Here is a 23,377-nt window from a genome sequence, read left to right as displayed (position 1 = left end):
TCCACCTGCTGGTCACAGAGACACAGTGCAGCTAAGCGAGCTGCTGTGAAGCGTGTGCGCTCAGTTGCTTTATGTGAGGAAAAACATCTGCTGAGTTTTTCAGACAAAGCTGTTTACCTGCTGTCGCAGGTACATACACAGTTAACCTGAATATTAAAAACAGACAGTGTAATGTTCCCATAATTCAGTTTAATTAGTTCTGCCACAGCCAGTAAAATGATCAGGAATAAACAGCATCTCAACATGACAAATACTTTTGATATTTTCATTGTTTTGTTCATCCTACCTTTCAGAACACGGTAATTATTGTTTTATTGTTTTATTGAAATATCAGTTTTTCTGTTTTTTCACAGGAAAGTTTTCTAAAATTTATTTAATGTGAATTTTATCAAAGTAAACAGATGGAATATTTGTGCTTAAACAGGTTCCAGACAAAAAAATTTATTCATATTTATTGTAAAACTTTTATATCTGAATCATGTGGATTTACTCCCAAACACTTTCTGCTCAAAAGTTTGATTTTTCATCATTTTTATCCCTGTTAGTTTTCACCAGCAGCCCATTGAGTTTTGTTTCAGCCTCAAAAGAAAAGCTTCCAGGATCTAGAAGATTTTTTGTTTGAAATCATGTGTCTTTGTGTGTGAATGTCGGTCGGGTGGATGGAAGATTAAAAAAACTTTTAAATGCACTGCCAAAAACTTCATCCAACAGTTTTCCAGGATTTGCAAAATCTGAAACATTCCTGCATCACTGCCTTCAGTGGATCTGCAGAGGCTCGCAGGATGCTTAAACGTGAAGGACAGAACTCAGGAAATCAGGGCCTCTGTGCTGCTCTCACCTTTGACCTCAGCAATAAACTAAAGAGGCAGAGATGTCATCATCCTGCAACTGCAGAGGCTTTTATTCTAAAAAGTAGAAATCAGTCAGGATGTGGCATGGTGAAACCTCAGGATCCAGAAGACCAGCTCCTGGTCCCACAGGACCTCCATGAGACCATGAGATCTAACCCTGTAGGTCTGCGGTGTCCTCACACGCCATCTCTTCTTCATGTGTTGTTTAAAAGCGAGTCAAAGTGGAGACAAACTGGACAGCTGCTCTTCGGCCTCCGGGCTCTTGCTCTGCGACTCCTCCTCTTCCTCCCGGCCCCGCTCTACCTCTCAGAGCTGATTTTGTACCGGAGGACAAAATAAGCAATGAGTCTCAGAGAGAAAAAGAAGATGCTGAGGACAATGAAGTCCAGGTAGAGTTTGGCGTCCAGCATGTCCAGCTCCTTGAGGATTGCCTCAGACTTCTGGAAGTGACACGCCTCACCTTCATCGCAGTGAAGATCATCACGACCCAGGCTGTAGATGGACAGGATGACGCCCTCGAACCCGTACCTGAAACACACAAACACGTTCAGAGAGTGCAGCAGCGCCCCCTGCTGTGTGGATACAGCCGCAGGCCCGCCAGCTAACAGCGCCCCCACCTGACGTAAGAGATGTAGGACATCCACTGCAGGTACCAGGGGATGGTATCGAAGCTGACGAAGAACCCGGAGAACAGCAGAACCGGGATCGCCGTGACCGGACCCACAAACGTGGCCACCTACAGGAAACAAACACACATGACTGATGTCAGCACAGGAACACACCTGTGAGCGGACAGGAGGTGATGGAGGAAACAGCGAGCGGACCTGCAGAGAGGTGGAGGCGGCTCCGATAAGCAGACCCAGACTCTGAGCCACCAGAGATGTCAGAATCCCCAGAGACAGGAAGAGGAAGAACCGGCCAGCGTCCGGAGGCTGAGCCGTCATCCAGTACACGATACTGCAGTACACCACCGGGAACACTACCTGTACAACAGCGACACTGCAGGTCAGAGGGGTGATACTGCCAGGTCTCAGTGTGCAACTTTAAGCTGAAGCTCTTAAATCTAGGGCTGCGTATTGCCACTGATTTCTACAACGATTCAATTCTGATTCACAAGGTTGGATTTTGACTCAGAAATATTATAATTCTGATCAATTATCTTGGATATGTACAGCATGTCCGTGTGCGTGCTGTCGGGCTTACATCCTTTTGCAGAATCTGTTCAAGCTGTTTTCAATGTTTGGTTATTGTTGAAATGGTTTTGTGAGACTGTAGCTGAGATTCTGACATTTCTGGCAAAATACATCAAATTCAGGATTTCATGAGTCGATGTGGGATTATTAAAATTAAAAACTATTTTTTAAACCCACCCCTACTTAAAACTATTAAGGTTTAAGGCTTTCATTATTAGGGGTGTGGCCTCTTAGACTGACAAGTGGATAGTGATACAGACAGCTGTAGGTGTTAGCTGTCTGCTAGCCTGAGGTGAGGCATCCCTGAACTGGACCTCTGGACCGTTGCTGTTGGAGCTTTTTTTAAGAACATTTCTAATGACATTATCAATATCATAGCAGTTACCAGAAATATGGCCGGGGTGAAGTTACTGTATTAACTGACTATCCATGAAGGGTGAGCTCCCAAAGTTTCTAACAAAATGATAAACTGTGCCGTCAGAAAAATGACAATAAAACAAGATCTTTCATCATCTTTCATCTTCAAATGTGTCATTAAAGAAAGAGATTCAGGAGCTGGAACCAGGAGCTGCCACTCTAAGTGCAGCTTAGAGATAGATAAAGCTGTGTCTTTGTTACCTGGAAGGGGACATCAGCCATGGTTTTGGCCAGGTAGTACGCTTTCAGGCTGTACCAGTAGTTGAGGTGTTCTCTCAGAAAGACGCCCATCTCCAGAGGAACTGAAGCACAAAAACATGGCAGCAGGTTTTCAAAGGTTGCGACGAATAAAACTCGTCCTTATTACAGAGACTTAGTCTGATGTTCTCTGACAGCAGCTCCCAGAGCGACTGCTAGCTCATAAAATCCCAGAAAAGCTCAAATTTAAAGACACAATTTTACCGTCATTAATCCTGGCAATTGTGGGTGTCAGTTTAAGGATTTTCCCACTGCAGCCTGGGTGGGTCTGGCCCTGAGAACATCAATAAAGGTTTTATTGTGTATGAGACAGAGAGTTCCTCAGTCAGAGCCGGCACCTTTGGTGCTGTTCAGGTAAAAGTGACGCACCTGTTGCTGAGCTCACCTCTGAACACTCAGCTCTATGCTTGAACCTCTGTAATGTCAGAGAGGCTAACACTTCAGAACCTCTGTTTACAAGAGGAAGCCAATCAGAACAAAGTTGTCTTTAAGGGGGAGGGGCTAAAACAGGTTGTATTGCAGGTAGGATAAATGGAGGTCTGTTGTTCTGTCCACCTTTGTAACAGCAGACCTCGTGTTACACAAGCCAATGAAGGACAGAGAACAGCTGCTCTCCAGCTCGACTCTGTGATGTATTTGTTACGCCGATGACACCCTGATCTTACTCAAACGTCACCTGTGTGCAGGTAAAGTGACACAGCAGCTTGAGGCGGACTCACAGGTGAGCACCGTGGGCATCAGAGCGGCGAACATGAGGAACAGCATGGAGAAGAAGAGGAACCCCGAGTTACTCAGAACCTTCTTGGCTTCGTTCCCGATACCCAGATACAACAGACCAATAAGAACGCCGATCCCAATGTGAGACGAGATCCTCAGGTGAGTCAGCACCTGCCAATGACAATGCCTTACTTCAAACTGCAATACTGCACAGTAATATTACCACACTGACAGTGTTTTATTTCACAAATCTGTGCTGGAAACCGTCACCACGTGTTTAAGTTACAGTGAAAAAATGTTTTTGTGATTGAAAAGTAATCAGTAAAATGATGTCATTATATATGACCAGACTCAGACCAGAGTTTTAGGAAATTAGGAAGAAAATTGGCAAGAAATTATCTGTAAACCAGTCTAAGGAGCTTAGAAAGAAAAGCATCTGGACTTCTTTAAGTTTCTTGAAGACATTTCATCTGAGAAGCTTCTTAAATTCTATGAGCAACTGGTGAAGAGTCACAGATTTTTACGCCCAGCGCCCTGTATCAGGATTATCAGAAAAACTCTGGAGATTCTTCTCCACCACAACATCCCAGTGTCCTTCAGACCCAGACAGAAACTAAGCAATATAGTGTAGCTGTGAAGTGCAGGAGGAGTGCTCAGACTTCTAATAATAATAATAATGGATTGCATTTATATAGCGCTTTTCTAGGCACCCAAAGCACTTGACAATTCCACTAATCATTCACTCTCACATTTACACACTGGTGGAGGCTACAGTTGTAGCCACAGCTGCTCTGGGGCAGACTGACAGAAGCGAGGCTGCCATATTGCGCCATCGGCCCCTCTGGCCAGTAGGCGGTAGGTGAAGTGTCTTGCCCAAGGACACAACGACAGAGACTGTCCGAGCCGGGGCTCGAACCGGCAACCTTCCGGTTACAAGACGAACTGCCAACTCTTGAGCCACGATCGCCCCACTGGAGACACCAAACAGCCACCTCGACAGGACAACACTCAGTTGTTCATCTGCATCTAAAGGTCAAAGGTCACTCTTCGAGAGTAATCCAATGATGTTCAGGAACAAATGAGGAAACAAAGTAGTTGAGATCTCTCAGTCTGGGAAAAGCCATTTCTAAAGCTGTAGGAATCCAGTGAACCAAAGTAGAAGCCTTTATCCACAAATGAAGGTCAGTGCTCATGACTCAGGAACTTCTAAGAGTTCCAAGACAAAAACCCCAGCTGAGCAAAAGGAACATAAAGGCTTGTCTCAGTTTTGCAAGAAAACATTTGATGATCCTCAAGACTTTTGAAAAATATTCTGTGGAATGATGAGACAAGTTGGAAGGTGTGTGTCCCGTTACATCAAAGTAACACAGCATTTCAAAAAAAGCATTGTATCAACAGCAAAATATGGTTGTGGTAGTGTGATGGTCTGGGGCTGTTTTGCTCCTTCAGGACTGGAGTGCACTGGGTTCTGCAGCAGGACAAGGATCACAAACTCACCAGCAGGCCACATCTGAACTGCTTAAAAAATGAAGACTTTTAGTGGCCTAGTCAAAGTCCTGACCTGAATCTGATTGAGATGCTGTAGAATGACACTGAGTGAGTGGTCCAAAATTCCTCCACAGCTGTAAAAGACTCATTGCCAGTTATCGCAAATAGTTGTTTGCAGTTGTTACCTGCAATCAGTGAAGTTATATTTTATCCTCAGGTTTCAGAGCTCATCACAGCACAGAAACAGCTTTAGTGAAGGTTACAAATCATCTTCTTATGGCCTCTGACAGTGGACTCATCTCTAACACACCAATGAGTTAAACTGCAGGAATGTCTTAAAGACATAAAGACCTGGATGGCCGCTAACTTTCTGCTTCTTCATTCAGATCAAACTGAGGTTATTGTACTCGGCCCTCGGTCTAGGCTGCTTGACCTATAGGAGATTCCCATGATGCACTGAGTGTTTCTTGTTTATACACTTTATTTTTATACACATCTCTGCATTGTGTTATCATTAGTTATTATTAATCTCTGTCTGTCTTCCACAGCATGTCTTTATCCTGTCTTCCTTCTCTCACCCCAAGCAATCACAGCAGATGGCCCCGCCCCTCCCTGAGCCTGGTTCTGCCAGAGGTTTCTTCCTGTTAAAAGGGAGTTTTTCCTTCCCACTGTCGCCAAAGTGCTTGCTGATAGGGGGTCATACGATTGTTGGGTTTTTCTCTGCATGTATTATTGTAGGGTCGACCTTACAGTATAAAGCGGATTTAGGCAACTGTTGTTGTGATTTGGAGCTGTATAAATAAAACTGAATTGAACTGAAGTTGTTGCTGCTGAGGGTGGCCCAAACCAGTTTTTAAGTTTAGGGGGCCATCACTTGGTTTGGATATTTTTCCCCTAAAAATAAACACCTTCATTTAGTAACTGCATTTTGTGTTTACTTGTGTTATCTTTGTCTAATATTTAAATTTGTTTGATCTAAAACATAACAAAAATACAAAAAATAGAAAATTGGGAAGGAGGCAAACACTTTATCACACAACTATAAATGGTAATGATAATTTTTATGTCAGAGTGATGGAAAAATGGTGTCATCTGTATGAATCTGAGGTGACGTGTACGGAGGTGTTTGTCACCGAGTCTCTGAGGATGCTGAGAAAGGTCCTCCTGAACAGGATGGAGAACTGCGTCATGCAGCTAGCAGAGAAGCTGTGACAGCCTTCAGACGATGAGCTCTCCTGACGGGAGATCATCACAGGTACATGTTGATTTTCAAAGGACTCATTCGTCATGAAACATTCACAGGAGGTAAAGCGAAAACCTGCCTCTCATCAACCAATCACAGCAGAGGGCGTGCTGTTTTTTTACCTCCTCGGTGCGCTGCCACAGGAAGGGGTGGAGGGTGCTGTCTCCGTTGAGCTCGGGCTGGTGGTCTTTCTCACACTTCCTCTCCTGAGCTGCCATCACCAGCCTGATCATCTGGTCCCCGTACTCTCCGGACGCCACCTCCATCACTGCGCACAGAACCCATCAGTGAGTCTGACGCCGCGACGGCCGAGTGGGAACAGCTCGCCGGGCGAGTCTTACCGAAGTCAGCGGGGTTGTGGTACGTGGGGCAGTTCAGCCCGAGGTCTCTCAGGTACGGGACCAGACTGGACACCTGTCCCCTGTAGATACACTGACCCTGACTCAGCACGTACAGCTGAAACACGCACAGAGAGACAGACACAAGTGAAACCCGCACTGAATCCTGTTTCCTATCATTCTATGGACCCACACCAAGGTTTTCAGCTCCAAACACCTTTGTAGAGCACTTCCTGTTCTTCTCTCCATCCTTAAAACCTGAGCAGGAGGAAACGGATTTCACCCCATCATACAAACTGTTACAAGTGCTCACTCGAACCTTCTTTACACCACATTTACTCCTCTACACAAACTTGATTTTATCCCCTTTAAAAGCTCTTTGCCCCCCTCACACACTGATTAGAAGATGACCCTCTAACCCACTGAAGGAAATGTAATCATTTATTTATTGCTTCTGACATTAGAGCTGCTTCTATAAATGTTTCAAACTGTTTCAGATCTTCAGAAAAAGAACCGCTGCTAACACTTCTGTGCATTGTCCAGCCACACGTTCATGTGATACCAGTTTACACCACTAGATGGTGCAGTGAGTCAGTGTAACGTGGAGGAGGGTCACCTTGTCGAAGAGCTCGAACAGTTTTGCGCTCGGCTGGTGGATGGTGCAGATAACCGTCCGTCCTCCTCGAGCCAGAGCTTTGAGCAGAGACACCACTTGGAAACATGACGAGCTGTCCAGGCCACTGACACACACACACACACACACACCTTCATAGAAGCTCAGCATGAAGCAGAAACATGACCAAACATCACTCACATGTAGAATTTGAAGTACAGCTTGTTCTGATCAAACGTCTGAAATAAGTCGAGTAAAATAAAACAGCTGTGCTTTGGCACGACTGATCTCTGAGGCAGCGAAACCATTTCACACAGGTGAGTGGCGGGACCAGGAGTCAAACCACAGATCTCCCTGCATGATCCTACATGTCAGGCATAACGTTTAAAATGAGTCTGCGCAGCCTGAAAGGCTCTAAAAGCGTTCAGCCTGTGCGATTCAAAAATTGCTTTAGTGCAAAGATTTAAAGTTGGTTAGGAAGACTGAGCTGACTGAGTGGAATGGTTCAGCTGCTTTTCATTGGCTGAGGACAGAGCACCGTGGTCAGGACTGATATCCAACCTTCTGTGACCTTCTGCCAGCTTGGGATGAACCACGGAGAGGACCTGGAGGTCAACCTGATTTCTTACCTCGTGGGTTCATCGAAGAACATGACCGGCGGATTGTTGACAAGCTCCAGAGCGATGGCCAGCCGCTTCCTCTGCCCCCCCGACAGGTGAGACGTCCTGGTTTGAGCACATTCCAGCAGACCCAGAGCCATCAGGATGTCCCGGACCTGAAGGAGCAGAGATCCGAGTTCAGCCTGAGGGTAGAGTCTGAGATCAGGGAGGCCAGGAGCGATCGGCTCACCATGTCTCTGCGCGCCTCCTCCTTCTCCTGCAGCTTCAGGCTGGCCGACACCTGCAGAAACAGAGAGCAGGGTCTGCGATTACTGCGGTCTGAAGTAGGCTGAACGCTGAGGCTCAGAAGCACCTACCATCATGGCCTCCTGGACACTGAGGTGAGGCAGCAGCATGTCGTCCTGCATGATGTAACAGGAAACCTTCCGGAAAGAGCGCAGGTCTCTGGGCTGCCCGTTGATCAGGATCTCGCCCTTCATCCCCGTCTCCCTGTACGCAAAGACAGACGTGCACTGAGCGCGCTCTGGACAGATCCACTGACCTGCAATCAGTAATCAGATTCTTCACTAGCATTTACTGACACACACAGAGGTACAGCAGGCCGATGTGAGGATGCGGTAAAGCTCTCAGACTGAGATGTAACATGATCTGAAAACATTTTTAAAACATCTGCAGCTGAGAGCGCTATGACCTCAACCTCACACTCAGTCATCATCTCCGCCCTGATGGATGCACCCACCTGTACCCGGCCAGGATATTCATGAGCGTGGACTTTCCGGCTCCTGAGGGCCCCATGATAGCCACCAGGTCCCCACTGGTGAATTTCCCAGAGATGGCTTTGAGCAGAGTTTTGTAACCTGAGGCGAACAGAAACAATCAATGTGCAGGTTTCCCAGCCGCTCACAGAGCCGCTCTTTGTGCTCGAACTCTCGGCTCAGGTTTCCCATCAGTTTGGAGTTTTTCTCTCATTCATGCAGACCAGCAGCTGCTCTCACACTTTAGCCGCTCTGCTCGGCTTCTGTGCGAAAAACAAACATTCCCGCTCCTCCTAAAGGCTCACTGCTGATGTTTCAGTGCTGACGGTCTGGACTGTACTCAGGTCAGTTACGGAACTCGGTGAGGCTCGTGCATCGTCCCGAAACAGACCACGTTTCTCCTGGACCTGCAGATGTGCTTCAGACATCTGCAGGTCCATCAGAGACCCTCGAAACCCTTCAGCTGTCCCTCACTTACTCCGAGCAGCTTCACTGACCATAGTGTGACCAAGCAGAACATTTACATCAGTAAGTCCAAAAACCCTGCAGCAATCATGAAAACATCTTCAGTAATCTGCTGTTAATGTTTTGTCCTCACAGTGAGCTCAGCATCAGACTTATCCACAAGTTTCACAGTCTCAAAGCAAACAGTCGCTCATGACTGAAACACAGTGAAGCACACACATGTAAGAACGTGTGTGTCGGGCTGAGAAACCATGAAGAATGTGCTGACACCTGAAATCCTGTCTCAGAGACCAGGTTTCTGAGGTTGTCGTTGTTAAATATACATAAAACTGAGGAGTGTGTTACACGTTACACACAGAGGCTGAACGCGCTTTAATGAGATTATTAGATTTAATCTGACCAACAGTACCCTCCACACACTGTACACCCAGATGAACGTCCTCACCTCAGTACACCCATGACTGTACACCAACCCACCAGCCAACATCATCGTCATGTATGCCGATGACACTGCTGTGGTTGGGCTCATCTCTGATGGAGATGAGACGGCGTACAGGGTGGAGGTAGAGAACTTGTCCTGCTGGTGCTCAGAAAATAACCTGAAGCTGAACATCCTTCAAACCAGAGAACTCATGGACTTCTCCCTGAAGTCCATGATGAAGAACGGGTGGTACTCGGGGGCCACGACCGAGAGCAGAAAGACAGCTATTACAACTATTCTAGCCTGTTAGCACCTCGTACATGCCCATTACATCAACCCTCACGTCTTCATCTGCTACTCTGCTTCATGGATCCATCTTTCGGCCTTTTAATAACATGTGATCGCATGTTAACAGATTCTGTTGGCCTGAAAAGCATCAAAGAACCAATCAAAGGTTTTGTGTGAAAATTACAATAGAAAACCTGTAAATGTTTTCAAACTCACACCTGCACGCTGTTTTCGTGCACCTGAGCAGGTGTGAAATGTTCTCAGTGAAACTCAGCTTTTCTAATATGAACAAAGAGTTTGGCTGAGCTCCATAATAATGGTCTGTAACCTGAGGCTATCAGAGTCTCTAACAGATCTAGTTTCAGCTAGAGGTTCCCGGCACAGCTTTACACAAGCACTATGTTCATTTTCTTGCTCAGGACCAATCAGAGGTAAGAAGGAAAACAGAAAAACCCAACAATGAAATGACCCTCTATGAGCAAGTACTATGTGACAGTGGGAAGGAAAAACTCCCTTTTAACAGGAAGAAACCTCCGGCATCCTGTCTTCCTTCTCTCACCCCAAACAATCACAGCAGATGGCCCCGCCCCTCCCTGAGCCTGGTTCTGTCGAAGGTTTCTTCCTGTTAAAAGGGAGTTTTTCCTTCCCACTGTCGCCAAAGTGCTTGCTCACATGGGTCATATGATTATTGGGTTTTTCTCTGTATGTATTATTGTAGGGTCTACGTTACAGTATAAAGTGGATTTAGGCAACGGTTGTTGTGATTTGGCGCTGTGTAAATAGAATTGAATTGAATTGAAAATTGAATATTAACACATAGTGAGTGAAGAAGAAACACCCTGTGCATTATGGGAAGGGATTCCCTAAAATAACAATCCGACCCATTCTCAGGCCTGAGCAGAGCTCAGATGTGGGCGGGTTCACGAGTGGTGACATCATCGCTTGTTTTCTTGTTTTTGCATCTTTATTTTCAGGCAGCGAGCGACAGCGCGTCCTCCAATCTGACCTGCAGCTATTTACAGCAGAAGACCCAGCTGAGATTAACAGATTACAGCCGCTAATCCAGCGAGCGCACAAACACACAGCAGCCAAACCGAGAGCACTCAACGGCTGCCTGCTGACGCACAGCCCATCATTAACAATAAAAACTCAAAAGAATGACATGAACCCTGTGAGGTCGGCCATCACCTTTGACCTCTCCAACTGGACAAATAAAGCCCTCAGATGGATAGATCTATACACACACACACATACATATATATGTGAATATATTTTTTCTGTCCAGGGCTATAAAATGGGAAGCCGTCTGAGATTAAATTTGTGGGTTTATGAGTCGGTCAGAAGCGTTTATGTCAGATCTTCTCTTGCGCTCTGCAGACTCAGCATCTCTGTGAGGTTCAGGGCGGCTCTGATGTTGGTGTTCAAAGGTCAATGGTCACTGTGACTGTCTTTAGTCAGTCTTAGGTTGGCCTGATCCACATCTCTGTGGAAGCCTTTTAAAATAGAAGCATTCAGACCAGCTCCTCCTGCTGTCCTGATACTTTTTGCTGTTATAGGAGCGTGACTCAGGATCTGTAATGAATAAACCAGCTACAACACAAGGCTGAATCGTGCTCTGGATTATTTTCCACCCTTCAGGCATTAGCTGGCATTGAATTTACAGTGACAGTGTGTTTATTTTCTGAATCTCTGCCATCTTTGTTTTGTGTATGACTCTACCTTTCTTCCTCCACCAGGGTCCCTCTCTGACCACGAAGGAGACGTCTTTGAACTCAATGTTGACCGCGGGTCTGCGAGGTAATGAGGAGAACCTCTGGGCCTCCATCAGGTTGTTGTCCACCTTCTTCAGGTGTCCCTGCAGCAGTGGCGTCTGCTGGCTGCCCACCAGCCGCTTGTTGACCACCTCATCCATACAAACACAAACTGTCCGGGGATCCAACATAAGGTCGGGGGGCCCGTTGGTATTCTGAAGGGGAATAAAAGGAATCCGGCTTAAGACAACCATAGCTGACCCTCTGAGAATGTAAGAAAAAAGGTCCATCTATCCATCCATTAATCATCCATCCACCATCCATCCATCCACCATCCACCCATCCATCATCATCATCCATCCACCGATATCATTATCCATCCACCCATCATCTGTCCAGATCATCATCCATCCATCATCATCATCATCATCATCATCATCCATCCATCCACATCATCATCCATCCATCATCCATCCATCCATCCATCATCATCATCCATCCATCCATCCATCCATCCATCATCATCATCATCATCATCATCATCATCATCATCATCATAATCATCATCATCATCATCATCCATCCATCCAACCATAATCATCCACCCACATCATCACCCATCCATCCACATCATCATCCATCCAACCATCATCATCCACCCACATCATCATCCATCCAACCATCATCATCCACCCACATCATCATCCATCCAACCATCGTCCATTTATCAATCCATCCATCCATCCATCCATCCATCCATCCATCATCATCCATCATCCATCCATCCATCCATCCATCCATCCATCCATCGTCCATTCATATCATCCATCCATCCATCCATCCATCCATCATCATCCATCATCCATCCATCCATCCATCCATCCATCCATCCATCCATCCATCCATCCATCATCATCCATCATCCATCCATCCATCCATCGTCCATTCATATCATCCATCCATCATCCATCCATCAATCAATCAATCCATCCATCCATCCATCCATCCATCCATCATCATCCATCCATCCATCATCCGTGTACATGTTTTTTTCAGTGTGTTGCTAAAATAAAAGCTGAACCTCAGCTGTACCACAGAGACTTGGTAAAAGCTTACAGATTTTGGTAACGCTGGTCCTGTACACACAGTATCACAGACTCTCGCCTGGATGATGCACTCACATATTTCTGTAGTCCTTGCTCTAATCTCAGCCTCAGTCACACTAGAACTAAACAATGTTCACTCCGCTGAATCTTTGTTTTTTCAAGTCTCATGGTAAAGCAACTGATAACAGCACAGGACAGAGAAGACCACTGACAGCTGGAGAGCCACAAAGGTGAATGAAAAAAATATGACTGTGTACAGCGTTTACAGTTTAAACCATTGAAGCGTGTGTTGGTGTGAAGAGAAGCTGAATGAATTCACTCATCAGGGCAGGTGGGTTTCCTGCATGAATGGTTAGCTCGCGACTGTAACCTGATTGTAGGTGCAGCGGTGAGATCAATGAACCTTTGAGGGGTCAGTGGTCAAAAAAGTGCTCTAGGAGCCATTGTTTGTTGTTGTTACCTTATGTGGTCACTTTTTGTGTTTTAACAGTATGGTATGTTTTTATGGTAGACACATGTAATTAGAGTCAGGTGTTGTTGGTCAGAAGGAGCAAACGGTTTGTGGCCGCTGATAAGAGTCTGGGTTAGTCTTATTTTTCTTAGAAAAATGAGAGCCACATGACAGCTGGGATAGGCTCCAGCGCCCACCGCGACCCTGAAAAGGATAAGCGGAAGCGAATGGATGGATAAAAATCAGGTAAAAAAAATCTGGTAATTCTTTGTTTTTACATTCATTAGGTCCCAATCAGCCCAGATATCAAAGAGAAATTAAAAATGCTGCCGTGGAAGAGTTCAGGTCTTAGGAGGTTAAACATGTTTTTGTAGTTAACTAAATATTTGAGTTTAATGTTTTTGATTTTCTTCTTTGCTGTTTAGTTTATTAACAAACTGAACTGCATCGTTTTTGTGGTATGTGATTGTGTTGTGTTTAGTTACCGCTGTTGTGTCATAGTGGTCTGATCAGCCATTATATATACCTTTGTGTGTCATTTCCTGTTTGGGTCAGTTATGTTTGTTTGGGCAGTCGTTTCACATTTCTTTGGCTGAGTTTAGTTTTTTTCATGAGCTCAACATTTTTGTTTTGTAAATATAACTTTTTGGGTTAAATAAATGAAACTGTTTTTCTAACTCCTTGTGCAGTACAGTGAGAGCGCGCCGATAATAGAGTTTCGAACCTCTATCCCTCCTTAAAAAGCTGACTGAGGAGCCTGCTGGTTATGATTGTCAGCTCTCATCCTGCAGAGCCGAATGTTTGTTGATTCTCTACATGTTTTCCAGCAGGCCTGGACGCAGACGTGGATGTTGTCAGATTAGCCATCAGCTAGTCCGGTGTTGTTCCTGTAGGACGGCCATGTGTCACTGACCTGACCCAAACGAGGCCCTAATCTGCCTTCGAGCAGGAGGTAACTGTCGGGCAGAGCTTAGTCACCGAGCTAAAGAACAGGCTGAGTGCAGGATTTAAACTGAGCACCCTGCTGCTGTGATTCAGCAAAACTATTGCTATGGTCACCATGGTAACCCTTATCATTGATTTCTTCACTCTCAGTACTGAGATCTAAATTACAATTGAGGATTATCTGCGGGTCTTCACAAACTGAATATAAAGGTCAGTATCAGAGGTTTCTCCACTCCGCGTGATGAAGCATCAGTGCCTGAGATGTGTCTTGCGCCATGTTGGTTCTTGTTTTCAGGAAGTGACCATATTTGGATGAGAGGAAGGAGCACTAAGTTAAGAGCTAGTTATCAGTCTACAGACACAGATACCTGCTAATCAATAACAAAATCCCACAGTTTCCCTCATTAACCCTGGAGCTCAGTTTGTTACTATGGCAACCTCACAGCAGACATATGGTAAATGGTAAATGGCCTGTATTTATATAGCGCTTTACTAGTCCCTAAGGACCCCAAAGCGCTTTGCATATCCAGTCATCCACCCAGTCACACACACATTCACACACTGGTGATGGCAGCTACATTGTAGCCATAGCCACCCTGGGGCGCACTGGCAGAGGCGAGGCTGCCGGACACTGGCGCCACCGGGCCCTCTGACCACCACCAGTAGGCAACGGGTGAAGTGTCTTGCCCAAGGACACAACGACCGAGACTGTCCAAGCCGGGGCTCGAACCGGCAACCTTCCGATTACAAGGCGAATATTATTGGTCACAGGTGTTTGATGTCACCTGTCAGCCAAAATTTGAGAAAACAATTTAAAAACAAAAATGATTTCTTGCCTTGGAGTTTTTCCATCTTCTTTTTTTTGGCTCATGTAACATTTTTCAGACGTCTCCATTTGTCTGCTTAAAAAAACTACCAAATAACTTTTCTGTCATTACTCATCATTGCAGCATGAACAGCTTTACATCACTGACTCATGTTGAGAATATTTTTCTATGTGGAAGTGATGCTTTTTGTAAAACTCGAGCAGAATATGAATACATACACATAACAAATAATTTGTGACCACACAGACAGGTGCAGAGATAATCCTGAGCTCAGAAACATATAAACATGTGACTAAACAAAGAGCTTTTCAGGAAATCAGAAGATTTCAGGATGTTTACGAGTAAACTTTGTGTGTGCAGCAGTAAAGGAAGTACAAGTACCTGTGGATCACCTCATAAATTGACTGCAACATAAGTATAATCTGAAAACTGTACTTAAATTACTGTATTTTATTCCTCCGGACAATTGTACTGCTGGAGCATCGAGACACCTGCAGCAACAGATGAATGTGTTCCTCCATTTGATTTGTAAAAGTTCTTAAAGTAGTGAGAAACCTTTGTTGTGACTCTTCGTTTCAGCCCATAAACTGTACGATTTTAACATCATCCCATTTTTACAAGTTTTACATGGTTTGTGTAAAAGTCTTAGTAAAAGACTCAATGGAGGAACAAGTACCACAAATTTATACTCAAGTATTAAGTAAATATACTTACACGTGTTAAGAAAGGAGAAAGGCTTCTATCCTCCCAGCATGAGTCCGCTCTGTGAGAGCTACTAAACTTTCAAAACTTCCAGTCATGGGCGTGGCTACTGGAGCCCCGCCCCTGCGTGGAATTTGATTGTCACACCCCGAAACAGTGCTGTGACATCATCACAGCCCGGGAGGACATTAGGAGGGGCCACAAGGAGGTCTCGATTATAACTGCACTTCCTCCAGCAGAGGCAGCAGTGAGTCATGTTCGCAGCCTGATGTTTGGTCTCTGTGGATAATCTCAGCCATCATAACAACGGTACGCTGCAAGGATGTTTAAATTCTAGGAAGTCTTAAAGTTTGCATTGTCAGAGGCGTGGCCTTTTGACTGACAGGTGGATGGTGACACAGGCGGCTGTAGCAGCGAGTTTCACGTGAACCTTTTGGAGCATTTTTAATGATATTATCTGACCAATAATATCGCTGCTGTGAGGGTACTGTACTCACAGACAGTCTACGAAAGCTGCGCTCCAGTGTCGGTGATGTTACTGAATTAGCATCATCTGTATCTGCGTGATGCTCCATACAGTCTCACCAAGCTGGCTAGCATTAGCACGCCACCCTCTTGTTTACGTCTGGGTAAAAAACAACACTGTGGTGGCTAAACGCTAAAAATGTGAATCCTGAAACGAATGAGTGATTTCAGTGTGCTTACTGCCATCTATTATATACAGTCTTTGTCCCTGCAGATTTACGATTTAAGCCGGAGGTCTGAGGATTATTTAGCAATGTTCGAAGTTTTGGTTTAGTATATATTTTGAATTCCCCTCATTTAAAAAATCCTGTAATCACCCCGTCTGTCCACCCTGACTCCATTTTCACTATAGCCCAACATTTCATGCAGTAGGTTTCCAGTCTTAGCAGTCACTGTCTTAGAGAAACAATCCCAACAGAGGCACTAACACCCCAGCACTACAGAACTGCCCCTTCAGTGCGTGGAGACAGAAACGATGAGGATAACCCCGCAGTATCATTCAAGTTAAAATCATATTATCATTATGAGAAGAACTCAGTTCATATCATCAGGACTCTCCTCTTCCTCCCTGTGGAGCTGACCTTGGTGCAGTGGAGCTGCAGGACTGTTAACTTCTTTAAAACCCAAACATGTGAGATTTGCTGAGCCTCACACAGCTGACCGTCACATTCAGGCTGATTCCCACACAGATCTCGTTGCTTAGAAAGCTGTTTCCTTTCCTTAAACCAGCAGGAGACACAGAGGGTCACCCCTCATCATACCTCTGGAGTCCTCATACTCACCATGATGATGGAGTTGGTGACAGTGGGGTTGTGGACGGACCAGGCAGCCATCAGACAGGCCATGGCCGAGAGACAGCAGCACTCTGACACACACACACATCTGATCAGTGCCTCACTGACAGGCAGCAGCCTGCACTCATGGCCCTGCCCCCTCACCACTAACCCCACCCCTGTCTGGTGGCCACACCCCTCTCTGTGAGCAGTGAATAACATCAGTGGTGCTGCCTTAAAGAGAACAATTTAAAAATGTACAATAATCTGCCAGCGTTTTTTTTTTTATTATTTGTGTTTGTCACCTAAAAACAAACAAAAAAATTTCCACAGGTGCTCTACCCACAGCCTGTAAATAACAGATGGACACTGCCACCTGGATAATGTCAGATTAACGGGAAAACAGACCAAATTTAAACACGCTCATTTATGATGAAGGTCTTTAGACCGATGATCCCAAACACTCACCGCAGAGCTCCCTCTGAGTCTGCTGGAGGCTTCTTCCTGTCGCCAAAGGGCTTGCTTATAGGGGGTTGTCTGATTGTTGTTGTTTCTCTGTGTTATTTAGCTTAATGCTAACCCAGCAGCCGTGTGCCGGGCTGACTCCAGTCAGCGGTCTGAGCATTTAGCTGCCACCATCTTGGTTTTGGGGTGGAGTCTCAGAGGCCATTTGAAGACGTGTGAGCATCAGACGGTCTCTACATCATCAGCACGAATGTTGCATACGATTTTATTTGACGTAACTTTATTGTTCAGTTTGGTTTCTGCAGACTGAAGCCAAATACGAGGTTTGGAGTTTGACAGGTTTTTATCAGGAAATCTTTAAAAGCTTTGATTTCATTGTTTCACGTCGTGAGCTCTGAAATGTTTTACAGTTCAAAGAGCGACTTTAGTTTAAATCTCTGTGCTGCAGACTGACAGATTTGGTTTATCCACCAAATCGCAGGTTTAGATTTGTTCACACTAGTTCAGGTGAGTCAGGTTTAAATGTAACTGCATCCATCCATCCTCTTATCCTTGACAGGGTCATGGTGGGGGTGGAGCCTATCCCAGCTACCACAGCGCAGGAGGCGGGGCACACCCTAGACAGGTCGCTAACACAGAGAGACAGACAACCATTCATACCTGTGAATGGACCGGCCAGGCGGGCGAATCGAACTCAGGACCTTCTTTAAATTGAAATCAGCATCATTTTGCGGTCAGTTCAGCTGCTGGAAAACTGAACCTCATCAACACCTGACGGTGCTCAGAGGACGCAGACAGGAAGTGCTCAGACCCTCCACACATGTCCAATCACTGACTCTTTAAGAGAAACCGTGTGAACAGTGTTGGAGCTGCACGCCGGCTGCTGCCTGTGGACGCGAACGTCAGCCTGAGTTCTCCACCTGCTGGTCGGACCGCGGTGCTGCACCACAAACACCTCCACACAAACCAAAGCCACACCCAGAGGTTGCTGACCAGGTTCACCTGTGCAGGTGACCCTGTGGGGGCTGAGAGCTGAACTCAAAGTAAGACACACATCCAGATGTTTCTCTAACAAGATCCAAGTTTAATGTTTTTTTTAACACAGAGAAAGCATCTGAGAATAAAAAACTTTCAAAATAAAGGTCTGATCAACGTCCACTTCCTGTTGTACGGCACCAACACGTCAGCCAGTGAGCCGACGCGCCGGTTAGTTCACCTGCTGCTGCAGTTCAAACTGATTCTCACATCACAGAGAAAAAAATGACGAAAACTTTACTTTTTTTAAACACTGAAAATATCACATTTTACTTTTAAACCGTTGGCCATCATTAGCTGCTTATTCCCCACCTCCGTGACCCTTACGTAAGGCTCCGCCCACCACAGCCATGTCACACAGCGGTCCTTAAACCTTTAATACTCGGAGACCCGGTGAAGACACATTGAGTCTCAGGTTGTTTTTAAATAGCTGAAATGTTCCTAACCTGCTGACAGAACACCTGACCTTTGACCTCTGAGTGACAGTCAGCTGTGACAGGAAAATAAACCCTTCAGAGTGGAGCTGAGCCTCTGACTCTGGTCTCTGTCCCTCCTGAAGTTCACTGGTTTCTGATCATTCCCACTCTCGGAGCATGAGTGGGCAACACGGACCTGTGACTCCGCCTGCTGCCGAGTCTGACTAATAAAGGAGCGGCCGCCGGTTTGCGGCTGAGCGTGCTGACCTCTGGGGTTGTTCAGAGTGTGGTGGTAAAAACAGACAGACTGCAGATTTCAGATTTTTAATATGAATGCATGAATAAGTTTCCTCTGGCAGCTCCTGATGGAGCCGGCGCTGAAACCAGTGAACTCTGAGGAGGAACAGAGGAGGCAGACTCACACCACGTTTGCTTCCCGTCTTTTATTTGGTCTTCTTGTCGGCGGCGAGCGTGTCGTGCAGTTTAGAAACGCTCTTCTCAAACTGGTCCATCACCAGCGTCCCGTGTTCGTCGAAGAACGCCGACACCGACTTGGTGAAGTCCGCCTCTCTCGACTTCTTGGACTTCCCGTCGGAGAAGGACACTCGGAGCGTGTACTGGTCGTCAAACCTGGAAAACACAGACGCAAACTGATCCACTCTGAGTCCATCGCAGATAAGGAAATGTGCAGACTGCTGGGGGTTGCTGGTTTGATTCCCATACTCACTGACCGTTTGAGGGAGGAGGAGAGCTGCCAGATGTGGTCTGGATCCATCCCAGCTGGATCCTTCTGCATGGCCACCAGGAAGATGTTCTTCTCTTTGTAGGAGGTGTACAGCGTGAGGATGCCCATCATGATGAAGTACGTGAGGAAGAGGAGTTAGGGAAAGCCAACACGCTCATCATCATCATCATATTAGACGCAATCATTTCTAAAAACGTTTGTTTTTGTGTTTTAGTGACATTCATGAGACTTTCAGTGTTTTTAATATGTAAAAACATTTTACTGATTCTCTTTCATCTGTCGTTTCTGAATTTTGAACCTTATCTTAACATTTTTTCCCTCACATGTTTAACATATGACACGCTGTGAGTTCACCATCTTATTTTTTAAAAGCAGAGGTGAGATGTGTCCGGCTGAAGGATATGAGATGACGCAGCAGGCGAGGACGGGTCTGGACTCGGGGAAGGGGTGCAGATAGTCCCAGACCAGAGCCAGCATGGCAAACAGACAGGACACAGTGCAGATCAGCAGGCGCCCGTCGACCAGCTGGAAGTTCTCCAGGTAACCGTACTTCTCCAGCAGCACCTGCAGAGGGCCCAGAGGTCATAGATAGGTCATATCGATATGAAGTTTCGCCAAACAAGGTGAACAGCAGCTTTCCTTCACATGCGTTCATGACTCATCGCGATGAGTGAAAAATCCCAGCCGACAGTGAAGCTCTCACACGCGTGCAAGCTTTATGCTGCAAACACCATTCAAAGCTTAAACAAGTGACGAAGTTTCGACTGTAGCTGTGTCCAAATTCATAGGCTGCGTCCTCCGAAGACCGAGAAGACCAAAGAGCGAGGCTGTGAAATGTGACGGTCTGGCCTTCAGTTGTGCGTCACCACGGTCTCGGTGGAGTTTAATGAACTCGGCCGTCTGCTCCTTGCTATCTAAATATAACAGGACACTGGAGTAAACTCTCGACCGTCTCACACTTCTGTTTAATCAGTTTTCTGTTTGACGTTTATTCAGCTGTGTGAAAACTAGAACTTTAATCTCAGCCAAACAGATTTACTCAGGAACAAATCAAACAGTGAAAAAAGCCAAACAATAAGATTTTTAGGTTGTCTAAGTGACTTATATATTACGTTTAACCTGAGTAGCCAAAGACTGCGGTGATCTGAAAATGATCCCCCGGGAGTTTCAGCTTCAGTGACCCTCGAGCTCCCGGCGAGCTATCGAGCTGGTGGGTAACAGACGTCTATGAAAACATCGAAGCACTTTTACAAATATGTGATGTCTTGATAAACCGAGCAGATATTTGATGTTTACACAGCTGCTTTCTCGCCTGAAAATATGTTAAAAGTTTATTTTGTGACTCAGAAAGATTAGTAAGAGTAATTTTAAAACTTAGTAGCGGCCGCCATTGTTGGAAACTGGAGTTTGGCTGGGCCGCGCTATGAATTCTGGGATATGGTGGGCCACGAAGGACACACCCGACCCATCCTTCAAATTCGGGGAAAAGGAGGACGCATTTGTCGGCTGCATTCGGAGGAGTCTACGAATTTGGACAGCCTTCGGCGCGTCGCTGTGACGTAATCGGCCTACAAATGCGTCCTCAGGAGGAAGCAGCCCATGAATTTGGACACGCCCCCTGTGTGAATCTGACGTCATCAGCTAAAATCTGACCAATGAAATTAGCTCCTTGAAGAAACACTGCTCAGGTCACTTCAAACGTAGGAATTCCCTCCTCCCACCTTTACCTTCACACAGCTGCAGTTCTCCACCCTCCTCTCATCTGAGTGAACCTTTTCTGTTTTACTTAAAACATCTTGCTCTAAACCAGAGTCATTCATGTCTCCGAAACATGGACGTAAACTGCTGGAACGTTTCAATAAGAACAAGTAACACATGCGGTTCATGTTTGAATATTTGCTGTTAAAATGTGGATAAAAATAATCAATTAAACCTTCTTCGCAGCGTCATCCAAGGAGTTCTTCACCGCCGCTCCATCCCATTTATCAATCTTCACCGGCTTCTCGTCGATCCTCCACTGAAACACAAACACAGCAGTTTAATCGACAGTTTCCATCTGAAGATCAGGCTAACATAAACACGGAGGCGGCGACTGCAACTCTTCTCAGGGAGAGTTCATGTTGAGGGCGGAGACATCATCTTCCTGTCATCGTATGATGGAAGCTAAAGAAATCTGAGCCTTAAAATGAGTTTCTAAAAAATGGGCTTAAAGAATAGTTGCATGTTAAAAATCTGGAGGGCACAAGAACAACAGAGAGGTTTTGGAGGCTCGTCGCAGTCCAAAAACTGAAAGAAGACAAAGACCAGGGCGCCATCAAACACAGACCATCAGACCGGAAACAAGATACATGCTCTTACAGTGAAGGGCGCCTGATCGCAGGTCAGCTGGTGACTTCCTGCTCTACGCCCCCCAGTGTGTCTGATACCAGCAGGTTAAAAGCCATGTTTGCTTTAATGCAGGAAGTGCCCCAGAAACGTGCTCCAGGAATTAACCCCCCCCCCCTCCGCAAAAGAACAAGAGTTATTGTGCCCACGTGCAGCGCCACCTGCTGCAGATGTTTTACCTGTTTCATGTGTGGAAACTTAAAGCTTCATTCTGAAGCACGCCTCCTGCACTCCTACATCACCTGTTTAACAGACGGGTGAGTTTAGTTAAACTGTTTCCGGTTTGGTGCAGCTGTTTAACAGCTGGAAGCAGGAAATAGAACAAACCGCTGAACTTTGACCTCTAATAACGGTTTATTTCCCACGCCGAGGTTAAACTCGGCTCTCAGCTTCATGCTCAACTTTGTTTTTATTTTGTTTTCATTCTGAATGTATCCACTTTAGCTCGTTAGCATTAGCTTAGCCCCTTAGCGGCGGCTCACACAGACACACACCGAGCCGCACAGCAGCTGCAGCGGGGACATAGACCTCCCAGCTCCGGGACACAGACCCTCCCCGCAGGGGTTCATCCTGCTCAGGAGAATCCGTTCACGCTTTTACTCACTTTCTCCAGCAGCCCGCTCTTTCTGTTCCCCGCAGCTGCAGCCGCCATCTTCTCTTCCGCTACAAACACGGCTCTGTGACTTGGATGCAGCCGATTGGCTGTCCACCGAAATCATAGCGCTCGACGCGCATGTCGTCACCACGTCTGCGAGCGTGGCCGAGGCAGCTGCGGCGTGCGCGCTCATGTGGAAAATACAAACGACTCAAAAATGAAATGAATAAAAACGTGGTTCAGTTTTTAGCGAGCAGCCAGGACGCCTTTATTTAGAAAATCTGACACCTTAAAGCGCGTATGCTACCGCTGCATATAGTGTAGTATCTTACTTAGTTTATATTTGTTTGTGTTTTATTTGTATCTTTATCCTTCTGATATCTGTACCTGAGCTGAGGAAACGCAAAAAAAAAAAAAACCCGCCGTGGAATCAATAAAGTCTTATCGTATCTCTTATGACTTACTGAAGGCCTCCATTTTGAAAATCTCAAAGTCATTTTTTGTCAAAAACCACATGTGCAGATCATACTCGGGAATTTTAAATTGCAGTGCTCCCACAGCCCTCAGTGTTACACTAAAACAGATAAAAGTGTTATACACACACACAACAGAGTCCAACACAATCCAAGAGTTTGTGTGCAGTGTGTGGGGGGTCAGAGGTGGATGCAGGTCTGGAGTTGGTGTGTGTGAGAGTTCAGCATCCTGACAGCCTGATGGATGAAGCTGTCTCTCAGTCTGCTGGTTCTGGCCTCGAGGCTCTTCAGTCTCCTTCCCGATGGCAGCAAACTGAAGAAGCTGTTGGACGGATGGGTGGAGTCTCTGTGATGCCGAGAGCTTTCCGGATGAGGCGGATGCAGCAGATGTCCTGGAGGGAGGGAAGAGAAGTACCCACGATCCTCTCCGCTGCTCTCACTACCCGTTGTAGCTGTTTCCAGCAGGAACCAGTGCAGGATACCACACAGTGATGCAGCTGCTGAGGATGCTCTCCA

The 23,377-nt window shown here is 46.0% G+C and overlaps 2 protein-coding genes across 2 annotated transcripts; both read right to left on the bottom strand.

Annotated features, from left to right (window-relative positions):
* Window positions 1–169: 169 nt before the first annotated feature.
* On the bottom strand, window positions 170–16,855 carry abcg1 (ATP-binding cassette, sub-family G (WHITE), member 1). Its single transcript, XM_084951206.1, has 15 exons — window positions 16,757–16,855; window positions 11,387–11,633; window positions 8,478–8,595; window positions 8,095–8,227; window positions 7,968–8,018; window positions 7,748–7,893; window positions 7,122–7,245; window positions 6,509–6,623; window positions 6,290–6,435; window positions 6,058–6,159; window positions 3,439–3,607; window positions 2,663–2,763; window positions 1,676–1,834; window positions 1,469–1,587; window positions 170–1,379 (listed from the first exon to the last, which is right to left on the bottom strand). Exons 1-15 carry the CDS (start codon window positions 16,817–16,819, stop codon window positions 1,151–1,153), a joined length of 2,022 nt encoding a protein of 673 aa, XP_084807332.1. The 5' UTR covers window positions 16,820–16,855; the 3' UTR covers window positions 170–1,150.
* A 1,420-nt stretch (window positions 16,856–18,275) lies between these two features.
* spcs2 (signal peptidase complex subunit 2) lies at window positions 18,276–22,520 on the bottom strand. Its single transcript, XM_084951400.1, has 5 exons — window positions 22,398–22,520; window positions 21,342–21,425; window positions 19,813–19,972; window positions 19,395–19,530; window positions 18,276–19,293 (listed from the first exon to the last, which is right to left on the bottom strand). The coding sequence occupies exons 1-5, from the start codon at window positions 22,443–22,445 to the stop codon at window positions 19,107–19,109; spliced, it is 615 nt and encodes a 204-aa protein (XP_084807526.1). The 5' UTR covers window positions 22,446–22,520; the 3' UTR covers window positions 18,276–19,106.
* Window positions 22,521–23,377: the final 857 nt, after the last annotated feature.

Source organism: Perissodus microlepis, chromosome 14 (genome assembly GCF_051167445.1).
Source record: "Perissodus microlepis isolate ML-2025 ecotype Zambia chromosome 14, ASM5116744v1, whole genome shotgun sequence".
Taxonomy (NCBI): domain Eukaryota; kingdom Metazoa; phylum Chordata; class Actinopteri; order Cichliformes; family Cichlidae; genus Perissodus; species Perissodus microlepis.
Note: the sequence above shows the minus strand (reverse complement) of the source record. Positions and strands in the feature narration are given on the sequence as shown.